General features: G+C 44.4%; 1 protein-coding gene across 11 annotated transcripts in view; it reads left to right on the top strand.

Annotated features, from left to right (window-relative positions):
* The window catches only part of atp8a1 (ATPase phospholipid transporting 8A1), a 176,995-nt gene that overhangs the window by 85,388 nt on the left and 79,605 nt on the right, over nucleotides 1-12,002 (top strand). For all 11 annotated transcript variants that reach the window (XR_009790381.1, XR_009790382.1, XM_061786766.1 and 8 more), the window contains 4 exons: nucleotides 1,058-1,140; nucleotides 5,364-5,413; nucleotides 11,038-11,107; nucleotides 11,378-11,462. Coding sequence is in view for 9 of the 11 variants with exons in the window: in XM_061786766.1 (XP_061642750.1) it covers nucleotides 1,058-1,140; nucleotides 5,364-5,413; nucleotides 11,038-11,107; nucleotides 11,378-11,462 (288 nt within the window). In the remaining 2 variants the exon portion in view is untranslated. The remainder of the gene's footprint in view (nucleotides 1-1,057; nucleotides 1,141-5,363; nucleotides 5,414-11,037; nucleotides 11,108-11,377; nucleotides 11,463-12,002) is intronic.

Below are 12,002 nucleotides of genomic sequence, written 5' to 3' on the forward strand. Positions count from 1 at the left end.
ATGGGCGGCACGACTGGTTAGAACATCTGCCTCACAGTTCTGAGGACCGGGGTTCAAATCCCGGCCCCGCCTGTGTGGAGTTTGTATGTTCTCCCTGTGGCTGCGTGGGTTTTCTCCCACATTCCAAAAACATGCAGGGTAGGTTGATTGAAAACTCTAAATTGTCCTTAGGTGTAAATGTGTGAGCGAATGGTTGTTTGTTTATATGTGCCCTGTGATTGGCTGGCGACCAGTTCAGGGTGTACCCCACCTCTCGCCCGAAGATAGCTGGGATAGGCTCCAGCAGTCTGTGACCCTAGAGAGGATAAAGTGGTAAAGAAAATGGATGGATGGATAGATATAAATACCTACTTGAATGCAAGTGTTTTCCCATTTCCCAAGAAAATCCCATTTTTGAATGTTTTTAGCCTTTGCTTGTTGCAGCATTGCATTTAAACATGCCTGGTGCCCTTAGCAACGGTATTTAAATGTACAAAAAAATAAATAAATGGACAGTCTTAATGGAATTGCACAATGTCACCATCCCTTAAGGCATTGTTTGTTGCACCAAATGTGAACACTGACTGGACTCTCATTCCAAAAATAAGACGAGAATAAGAATTGTTGAAACTTGCATTAGCTAGTCTCTACTAAACCACAAGTCAATATATTATTACAAATATTAATATTAGCATCACTTAATACAAATACACAAATATGCTGTACAATTGACACGTGACAAATAGCAAGGACCATTGTCTTTCAATAACAAGAAAACATGATGCTGTTACTTCATGTGACATTCTGTGCTTATTTTGTGCCTGATTGTGTACATCAGTGGTGCTTGTGGGGAAGAGCTTTGGGGTTTGAAGCGAAGTGGGGGATGAGCTTGTTAAGTGAACTGTAAAAAAAAAAAAAAAAAAAAAAAAAGCAAATAGCTTTTTTTCTCACCCTGCAGCATCCTCGTGCATGCCTAGCCACAAGATACCTGGTTCACAAATACTGCCCTCTTTATGAAAACATGTCCGGCTGAGGCTTCTTGGATGTAAAATTTATTTTCTTTCTCATTGTTTCCAAGATGAAGGCGCTCTGGTGAGAGCTGCATGCAACCTGGGTTTTGTGTTCTCTGGTCGAACGCCAGACAGTGTCATTGTGGAAATGGTATGTTTAATCTCCTGCAACTCAATACACAAGGGACACACAAGATTGTTTTTTAGCATGTGGAATTCAATCAGTATAATATTTAAATCGATTGCAATGTATGCCATAGTTGGCAAACTCAAGAGTGCAGCATTTGGTGGATTTTAATATATAAATTCATTGTAAATACAACGGTGTCTTGAGATACGAGTGACCCAACTTCTGAGTTTTTCTAGATACAAGCCGTCATGGCAGATTTCTTTCTTTTGACATACAATAAAAACATTTAGATAGGAGTACTGTATGGTGGCCATGAAGTCATCTTAAATCACTTCACAAGCAGCAGCTTGGCAGGTAGTGAAAAATTCTTCAAAAAAAGAGGCTTCAAGCTATTTAAATCCACTCATATATTCTTGCTATCAAACTAATCATGACTAAACACAATTACACATGTATTTAAAACAACCACATACAGTTACTTCATCTCTGTCGTCTAGCTTAATTCAAACAAACACAAAACCCGCAGATCGGCTAAAGAATAGCATCAATGTGGCGATGTGAAAGCGCCTTAAGTAATGGATATTTAAAGGAAAACGGTGATGCAATACATGTACACAAACAATATAACAATACTCAGAGGCACATATTCTACTACTATAACAGCAAATTACTGAGTCAGAGTAGTTGTCTGCATGGCTTTATTATACTGCTACCCAGTGGCCAAGTCATGAGCGCTGTATGGGGGCAGACAGTGTAGACAACTCAATTCCTTTTCCATGTATGCCTATGTCCTGCATCCTCCTTTCTAACACCAAAATCTGTCATGTCTTCCCTCACTATATCTATCAACCTTCTCTTTGGTCTTCTTCTAGCTCTCTTGCCTATTTGTGTGTGTGCGTGTGCGTGTGCGTGTGTGTGTGTGTGTGTGTGTGTGTGTGAATGTGTGTGTGAGAGAGAGAGAGAGAGAGAGAATGAGCGAGAGAGAGACTTTTGGCTTGATTCCACTTCATAAAACCAGACTATTATGTTGTTTTGACTATATTTTACAATATCCTGCTACGTTTATTTGCCAAAATAATTTTAAAAAAAATGGTGGTGTTTTGGGGGGCTGGAACAAATTAATTCAATTTCCATTCATTTTATTGGGGAAATATGTTTTTATGACTGCTTTGAGAGAAGCGCATGGTCATGGAACAAATTACACTCTATTTCAAGGCACCACTGTGTTATAGAATGCTATTTTCATATTAAGAAACACATTACAAAAAAATGTGTTTTTTTGGGGGGAGCCAGGATTAATGGTGTTTACATTTATTTCATGGCAAAATATGATGTGATTTGAGTGTTTTGAGAAGGGGCGTGCAAAAACCTTTGGAGGGCCAATTGCTCAAAGTTAAAAGGGGGACACATGGAACAAGAATTTGTAACGCCTTAGCAGAGCATTGCAGGCTATTTATGAAAACAGAATAGGAAATGACACTTGCCTTAAGGACACTAGGAATTACAGTTTCTAGCAAAGGTGTGCACCATTTGCTTAGTTGTTGATGGGAATGATAATAAACCCACAAATTAGTCCAACTACTCAGATTTTCAGTCAAATTGGACCACGTTCTGATTTCCTTAGTCCTCCGTGAAAGCAAACAAATCTCTCCGCACTGAGAGAAGCCAGTTGAGGTGGCTCGGGCATCTAATTAGGATGCCACGTGGATGCCTCCATGGTGGTGGTTCCGGACATGTCCCACCGGGAGGAGATCCAGGACACGCTGGAGAGACGACATCTCCCGGCTGGCCTAGGAACGCCTCGGGATCCCCTCAGTAACCTCAGAGCTGGACGAAGTGGCTGGGGAAAGGGAAGTCTGAGCTTCCCTGCTACTGCCCCTGCGAGCCGACCCCGTATAAGCGGAAGAAAATGGATGGATCGATAACGTGAACAGAAATAATTCATTAAAGAAATAGTGATTTTTAATGTAAAAATTAGTCAGGAATTTGCCCTCTCAAAAAAAATGCATGAAATATTTCACTCTGTGTGTGTGTGTGTGTGTCTGTGTGTGCGTACATGTGTGTGTGTAGTCTGTAGTGCATCCCTGTTACATGAGTTTCACTATGACAATAAAATCCTTTGATTGAATCTCATTAGGTACACCAGTGCAGGGGATCTTAAATGCGACTTTCCGGCCATCCTGTCTGCAACGAACTGTACACATTTCAGATTATAATGCAGCGGTGTTGAAACTCTGTCTTGAGTCCTTGAGTAAACACACATCTATTTGCCCGTTAGCCTCAAAGGCATATTTATTTGGCAGGACCCGCGTTCGCTTAATGGCGTCTAACTCTGGGTAGCCGAGCCAGCCTAGCCTGCGTCATACACTGCACGGCTTCTGATTGGCCGAACAAGGCGTCATAGTATACAGCCAGTTTTGCCACAGTTTCCTTGAAGTAGTAACTTCGTTACTTTACTGATTACTTGAGCTTAAAGGTAACTTGGAGACTTTGCTGATTATTTGATTTCAAAAGTAACTAAGTTAGAAAAAAGTAACTTTAGTTACTTTCAGCAGCTGCCAAGTGGCAGGAATATCACTTATCCACAGTAAAAAAAAAAAGCATTAGCTAAACCTTTACCCATTACTTGGTAATGTACACCACACAAGTTACAGAATGATGTCATCAACATGAAGCAATAACTTAAATAGTAGTGTAGTTGAAGCCACATTAAATCAGCAACTTAGTGCAGACTTGACATGCCAACACAATACAGTAAGTTCCTAAACGTAAACAACCACACCATTCTCAGTACACTGCTGATTGTGGCCCATGAAAGCAAGTGTGTGTCTGTGTGTGTGTGTGTGTGTGTGTGTGTGCGTGCGTGCGTGCGTGCGTGTGCGTGCCTTTGTGCATGCGTGTATGTAAACACATACACCATTGCTCCCACCACAGTATTTTTGATGTGAAGAGCAAGAAAACTTTTTTTCTTACTCTGTGACGTCAGTGTGTTCAACCAGCTCACAGACAAAGTTGAGAGTTCTCACTTTTTATTGTAAATATTATTTAACCTAAGTATTGTAAGTCCTTCAGAGAGTCAGTCCTTACCCTCCATTACCGATTGATGATCGCCTACTCGGTATGGATAATTAACCCACAATGCATTGCGTGTTTAATACGCTAGTAAAACTGTATTCTTAATCTGTAAATAAAAAAGTAACAACAATCAAATATTTTTTTACGAAGGAAATTAAGAAAAATAGTGTGGCGACAGTGTAATCATGCATTGTGCTGAAGGCATCACTGCCTCCAGCACTTACATATTAAAAGCAGACATATTAAATCAATGAGGAAAAGCATTGTTATACAATAATCAACAAGTTTATGGCATACTGTATATACATTATAAATATATACTATACAGTATAATGCTACGTAACGCTGGTGCTTGAGTTAGGCTTACTATTGTACTTTATAGCTGTTGGTCAATGCCATATTATATTTTGACATGGCCAAAAACCAGTTCCTTTTCTAACAGTATTAAGATACATTCATACAAACGCGTCAAACGCCGTGCACACATCCAGGTCAAATAATCTTGCATAAACATACTGTATGTCACATCCATTCACACACCATACTGAAATGCATTCAAATAATATACTGAAATATTTTCACACATCAATCTCAAATGCTCTATACATGCTTGTGAACATATTTTTCCTTGGGATATTTATTTTAATTTTTTTATATTTCGCGTTTTTTTTTTTTTTTTTAGATTGCATTTGGGAAATCATTATTTGACTTTCCTGATCAGCGAATAGGGACATTTCATGAATTGCTAAGCCCCAACAATAACAGTTTTTTTTGGCACTTTGTTTTACGTCACTTATCATAATTTATGCATAAATAAATAAATAATAATAATAATCTAAGAGAAGGCATCTTTTATAAGGAATAATGCAAAACATGCCTACAATGATGATAAACTGAGCCGGTGCAGAGTGTGTAGGTCAGCCATCCTGTTTTCCCTTTAATTGGCTAACCTGATGATTGCCCTCGGAGGCGGAGAGAGGCCAGCACCATTACCCTTTTTGTCTCCTCCAGAAAACATTGTGTCTCTGAGATGTCGCTCTAATTTCTCTAGCTTCATCAGCTCTGTCTTAACCCTCCGCATCGGCTGAATCGTTTGCTATTCTGGCTCGTGGTTGCTTCAATTAGAAATTTTAATTGAATCCCACCTTGTTGTTTTGTTATGGTTTTAGATGGGAAACGAGGAGAAGTATGAGCTGCTTCACGTCCTGGAGTTTACAAGGTATAGTATGACCACAGAAATGTAGTTTATTTGTGTTTATGGACAAACTGAGCATAATTAAATAGTTTGGAGATCTGTAATACATTTCTCCATAATCTCCAAATTCCATTGTAGCTTTTGTTTTTTTTGTTTGTGGAATGGTCTCAAAATCACTTTTTCTTTTTTTTTATTGTTTAAAAAACAAACAAAACAAAAAAACGACAGCCTGTGGGCCAGAACCAGCCCGTCAGGAGGTCCAATCTGGCCCGTGTGGATAGAGAACGCATTCACTGCTATTTTATAAATAAAACTGTTATAGCTAATTTAGTCCACTGGAGGAAGCACTAACGACCACTCACCACTTAAATGAAAATGACAAGTACTTGGCGGCACGGGTATTCTGGTTTCCTCCCACATCCCAAAAACATGCATGGGAGGTTGATTGAAGACTCTAAATTGCCCGTAGGTGTGATTGTGAGTGCGAATGGTTGTTCGTTTCTATGTGTCCTGCGATTGACTGGCAACCAGTTCAGGGTGTATACCCCGCCTCCGGCCCGAAGTTAGCTGGGATAGGCTCCAGCACTCCCGCAACCCGCTTGAGGATAAGCAGTTCAGAAAATGGATGGATGGATGGACAACTACTGACAATTTGACATCTGATATTGATGCACTTGTTAAGGCTAAAAGATGCCACGCTTCAGGAGCAAAGTAAGCGTACTTTATATTAAATGCTGTGACACCTTTGCACTGTGAGGAATACAGTTCTGTGAAAATGAATACCTCCTCCCCTCCTTGAGCCGTCACCTTATCGTGGTGGAGGGGTTTGTGTGTCCCAATGATCCTAGGAGCTAAGTTGTCTGGGGCTTTATGCCCCTGGCAGGGTCACCCATGACAAACAGGTCCAAGGTGAGGGACCAGACAAAGCACGGCTCAAAAGACCCCTTATGATGTTGACAAACGATGGACTTGGTTTTCCCTTGCCCGGACGCAGGTCACCGGGGCCCCCCTCTGGAGACAGGCTTGGTAGCGGGACTAGAAGGCGAGCGCCTGCACCCATGGGGCCCGGCCGGGCACAGCCCGAAAGGGTAACGTGGGTCCCCCTTCCCATGGGCTCACCACCTGTGGGAGGGGTCATTGGGGTCGGGTGCAGTGTGAGCTGGGCGGTGACCGAAGGCGGGGACCTTGGCGATCCGATCCCCGGCTACAGAAGCTGGCTCTAGGGACGTGGAATGTCACCTCTCTGGCAGGGAAGGAGCCCAAGCTGGTGTGTGAGGTCGAAAAGTTCCGATTAGATATAGTCGGACTCGCCTCCACGCACAGCTTGGGCTCTGGTACCAGTCCTCTCGAGAGGACTCTGGAGTTGCCCATGGTGAGAGGCGCTGAGCAGGTGTGCGTATACTTATTGCCCCCCGGCTTGGCGCCTGTACGTTGGGGTTCACCCCTTGGACGAGAGGGTAGCCTCCCTCCGCCTTCGGGTGTGTATAGTGGGGATGGGGCGCTGCTGACCTCGACTCGGGAGGTTGTGAGTCGGTGGGGAGAATACTTCGAAGACCTCCTCAATTCCACCGACACGCCTTCCCATGAGGAAGCAGAGTCTGGGTTCTCTGAGGCGGGCTCTCCTATCTTTGGGTTTAAGGTCACCGAGGTGGTTAAAAAGCTCCTCGGTGGCAAGGCCCCGGGGGTGGATGAGATTCGCCCGGAGTTCCAAAAGGCTCTGGATGTTGTGGGGCTGTCCTGGTTGACACGCCTCTGTAACATCGCGTGGACAGTGCCTCTGGATTGGCACACAGGGGTGGTAGTCCCCCTTTTTAAGAAGGGTGACCGGAAGGTGTGTTCCAACTACAGGGGGATCACAATCCTCAGCCTCCCTGGTAAGGTCTATTCAGGGGTGCTGGAGAGGAGGGTCCGTCAGGAAGTTGATATATTATAATATATATTATAGAATATTGCCCAGCCCTACATTGAACCCTTTTGCTTAAGGTAAACTGAGGTCAAAATAACAAACAAATGTACCTATCTACCAGCACGGTGGTCGACTAATTAGCACATCAGCTTCCTGTCAGGGTTGGGTTTTTGTGGTGTTTGAAGGCAAGACAAAATGTGGAGGACCCAAGTGCGGGGAAGCAGGGAGGCATTCCACCTCCCTATAGCCAGCTTCTGTAGCCGGGGATCGAATTGCCAAGGTCTATGGCCCCTCCCACACGTGGTGAGCCCATGGGAAGTGGGACCCACGTTACCCTTTCGGGCTGTGCCCAGTCGGGCCTCATGGGTGCACCCATGGGGCCCGGCCACCAGGCGCTCGTCTTCTAGCCCCACCTCCAGGCCTGGCTTCAGAGGGGGGCCCCGGTGACCCGTGTCCGGGCAAGCGAAACCTCGGTCCATTTGTTTCTTTCTTCATAGGGTTTTTTGGAGCCGTGCTTTGTCTGGTCCCTAACCTTGGACCTGTTTGCCATGGGTGACCCTACCAGGGGCGTGAAGCCCCAGACAACTTAGCTCCTAGGATCATTGGGACACACAAACCCCTCCACCACGATAAGATGACGGCTTCCAGGAGGGGGAAGCAAAATCATGCATTGTAAAAATGCATTATACATAGGTTGAAGGGTTTTCCAGAATTTTGTGGTCAATTTTGGGGGTAAGTATTATACATGGGTACGCATTATACACGAGAAATTACGGTAAATATAATCTAAACTAAAACACAGACCACGTGACACCTCACAGTTCTGAGGACCCGGGTTCAAATCCGCCGTTTGTAGAGTTTGCATGTTCTCCCCGTGGCTGTGTGGGTTTTTTCTGGGTACTCCGGTTTCCTCCCACATCCCAAAATCATGCACAGTAGGTTAATTGAAGACTTTAAATTGCCCGTAGGTGTGAATGTAAGTCTGAATGGTTGTGAAGTGTCCGAGGGGGGTATTGAAAGCTGTTTTCCCTTTGTCCCTCTCTCTGATATGGATGAGATGGTAGGCATTACGTAATTTGGTGAATATCTGGGTGTCACAGAGGGGTTCAAATGAGGGGTCAGTGAGGGGTAGTGGAGCTTTGTTTTTACAGTGATTTCATTTAGTCCCCGGTACTTGATGCAGGGGTGGAGAGTGAAGTGCAATGCTCAGAGAGGATATAATTTTCCGCACTCTTAGCCCCTTCTCTCGTGCTCTTTCCCGTAGCCGGTTGTCCAATCAAATGGATAACGAGATAAGCTCTTCGAGGGAGAAGGACTCGTCCCGGGCGGCTAGCTCATCTTTGAGCTGATCCGAAAGCCCGTTTAAAAATATACCCCTTAATGCGTGTCATCCCACCCGCACTTGCCCACAAGTATCCTAAATTCTACTGAGTACAAAGCTACGGAACTTGAGCCCTAAGTAAGCGTGAGGAGGCGTCATGTGGCTTCCCTGCCCTGAACGGGGTGATCAAAAACTTTCTTTAGTTCCGCAGAAAAGGAGGTGAATGACGAGAGTACTGGGGAGGAGTTATGCCATAACGCGGTAGCCCATTTTGCTGCTTTTCCGTAGGGGAGGTTATTTGCGTATGCTACTTTGGATTGTTCGGTGGGGTAGCTTAACGGTTGTAAATTGAATACCAGGGAGCAATTGAGGAGAAATTGACTGCATGCACCTAGGTCCCCGGAGTAGGGCTCGGGTGGAGGAACATGAGGCTCTTTGCATGGGAGGCAGGATTGTTCGGAGGCTGCGGGCTTGGAAGGAGTACTTACGGAAGGGTGGTCGGAATGCAATTTGGCAGAAAGGATGGAAACTTGTTTTGTGAGAGTGGTTAAAGATTCCATGATTTCCTGGAGAGCTTTGTCCTGTCTTCCTATATGGGCGCCTTGGAGGGTGTGTGCTTGTCTTAGCGCCGCTGGAGTTGTATTCTGTCACAATACGAAGGTATCTGTTTTTACTGGACCCAGTAGCAAGCGGGGGCTGAGAAGTTTGTGGTGAATAATTTATTGAAAAGGCTGTGGGAATTGGATCTCTGAGGCGTAATGCCGGGTCGTCGAGACTGGGAACGTGCGGCAGATGGTGGCGTGAGCAGGTGGATGGGTTGGCGGCGTGGCGGAAGAAGTCAGCAAGGCAGAGAACACTGATGGAGCACTGAGAACGAGGAAGAACATGGGAGTCAGAATACTACAAATTAAGAGTAGTTTACGAGAATGTGCAAGGCCGGAATGTCAATACTCTGGTGAGGATTTGCAGGATGTGGCAGGCTTTTATGCAGGGCGAGATGATGATGGCTGATTGAAAACAGGTGCGCGGCCAAGGTGGTGCTGATTACAGGGAAGAGAGGTGCGGGGGGCGGGGGGTGGGGGGCGCAACGCGCCACCCAAGCTCCATAACAGGAACTACAAGGATAGCTCATGACAATATAGACAGTGAGCCGGTATGGACTGCAGCTCAGTGCGGCCCTGAACAGTTTAATAGAACGTGGATGGATGGAACTATTTAGAGATTTACTGTACCTGCTAACAGTGATGTCATCTCCAACATTAAGCCAATGGATTTGTTATTATTTTCAGCAGTCTGTAACGATTTCCCACAGTGAGTCGCTGTAGCGTTACCAACCCTAAGTGGCCTAATTTTAGCCAGCTGACACAGATATTAAAACTAAAAATAAAGAGGACTGTTACAAAGTTAAGTGTCTGCCTTTTTTGACAAAAAAATAATGGTTCATTGTTATTTCATTACCATGTTCTACATAAATTAATTAATTAATCAATTACCATGTTCTACATAAATCCTTAATTTACTTTTTGTTATGTTCTCACAGTTATCAGGTGTACACTTGGGGCTCTATTTTCGTAGACAGCGCATATGCAACCGCAAGGTTCACTGCGTGTGTTTGTCAATTTGGCAAAACCCGTCTGCCCCAAGCTGGGCATTGCGGCGCAGCGAGGGCATGTCCTTTGAGTTGTCACAATTTAGTGGCAGAATGTCAATCTAAACTTATGCCTGCTGAGACCACGTCTAACTGCTGACATGATTTTGCTGAATTTGATCGGGGCACAATCAGACAGATACTGAAGTCTACGGACATAATTAAGTCCCCAGCAGTTATCACCAGCTCATTCTGTATACTTGCTTGCATTGTCTTTTGCCACACCCGCCAACAGCAGTGACAATGCTCCAGTCATGCGTTGATCACAGCGATTACGCGTCGTCCTCTTCTGCACAGAGATGTCTCCGTCAAGACTGTCATTGCACCACATTTAAAGGGAATAAGAAGAGCCACTTTGATTGCCGCAGACTGAAATCGGCCGTTAACACACCCACAATGGCACAGCCCTCCCACTCTCTGATCCGCCGGGCTGAGCTGGTCTACTAAATTACCACACTGTTAGACCTGGCACACAGTTGAGGCGTCCGCCACGCCAGATATATGGCGTGCACGAATGAAGGGCCCTTCATGCTTTTGTTTATAAGCAGTCTGAAACGATTTCCTACAGTGAGTTATTATAGTGTTACCCATCCCCATTTTGTCTCATTTTAGCCTGCACCACGTGCTATGCTCAAACTGTGGGCGATAATTTGTCGGGTATAACACCTCAAAATGACTCTCTCTCTCTTTCTCTTTCTCTTTCTCTTTCTCTTTCTCTCTTTCTCTTTCTCTTTCTCTTTCTCTCTCTCTCTTTTGTTCTCTCATGCACGCAGTTTGAGGAAAAGGATGTCAGTCATCATGCGCACGCCATCCGGAAAGATCCGCCTCTACTGCAAAGGAGCCGTGAGTGCCGTGTCTGTTACCATGGCAACACAGGACACCCACCCGTCGGTGTTATTATCATCATCTGCGCCACATAGACAGGCGTGGAAAAACATTTCCGTAGTGTCTCTTGTCAAGGAATCTTATAGAAAACACTATCAAACCATACATGTCATAGGGGTGCCGAGCTATTCAGTTCTACAACAGAGTAGTTTTTTTTTATCAAAGCATACGTAACATCATGTTACATGTTTGTGTTAGTTGTCAATGAGTGTATTTGTTTGTCTTCAGGACACGGTGATCTATGATAGACTGGCAGACAGCTCTCGCTACAAAGAGATCACGTTGAAACATTTGGAGCAGTTTGCTACTGAGGGTGAGTGTCGCCCACCCCTGGTAGTCTGAAGTCGAAAAAAAAAAAAAAACACACTCTGTCTTGATCCCACCGTCAGGCCGGAAACATTTTACATTTAGATTTTTTCCATAATTGCTTTTATGCAATTTCGCAGTCGCTACAGCAAAAAATAAGCTTTCTTTTAAAAGTGCTTTTCTGTCCTCACACTGTCCCCTGGTGGCACACAAGTGATACGACGCCATTGAGAGTAGACTTAAGTATAGCATCCAGGACACCTTGTTAAGGTCTTTACAATTGTGGAACCAGCCTTTGAATAAATGTAATTATAATATCTACCGAGCATGTATGCATATGTGCCCTGCGATTGGCTGGACACCAGTCCGGGGTGTGTCCCGCCTCTTGCCCAAAGTCAGCTGGGCACTAGTTTACCCACAACCCTAATGAAGATAAAATGCTAAGGAACATGGATGTTTTTGTTTTCCTTTTTTTTTTTTTTTTTGTTATTTCATCTAAATAGATGTTTGTACAGAATCCAGCTGACTATGTTCATTTTAAAGCAAC

This window comes from Phyllopteryx taeniolatus, chromosome 10, assembly GCF_024500385.1.
Source record: "Phyllopteryx taeniolatus isolate TA_2022b chromosome 10, UOR_Ptae_1.2, whole genome shotgun sequence".
NCBI lineage: Eukaryota > Metazoa > Chordata > Actinopteri > Syngnathiformes > Syngnathidae > Phyllopteryx > Phyllopteryx taeniolatus.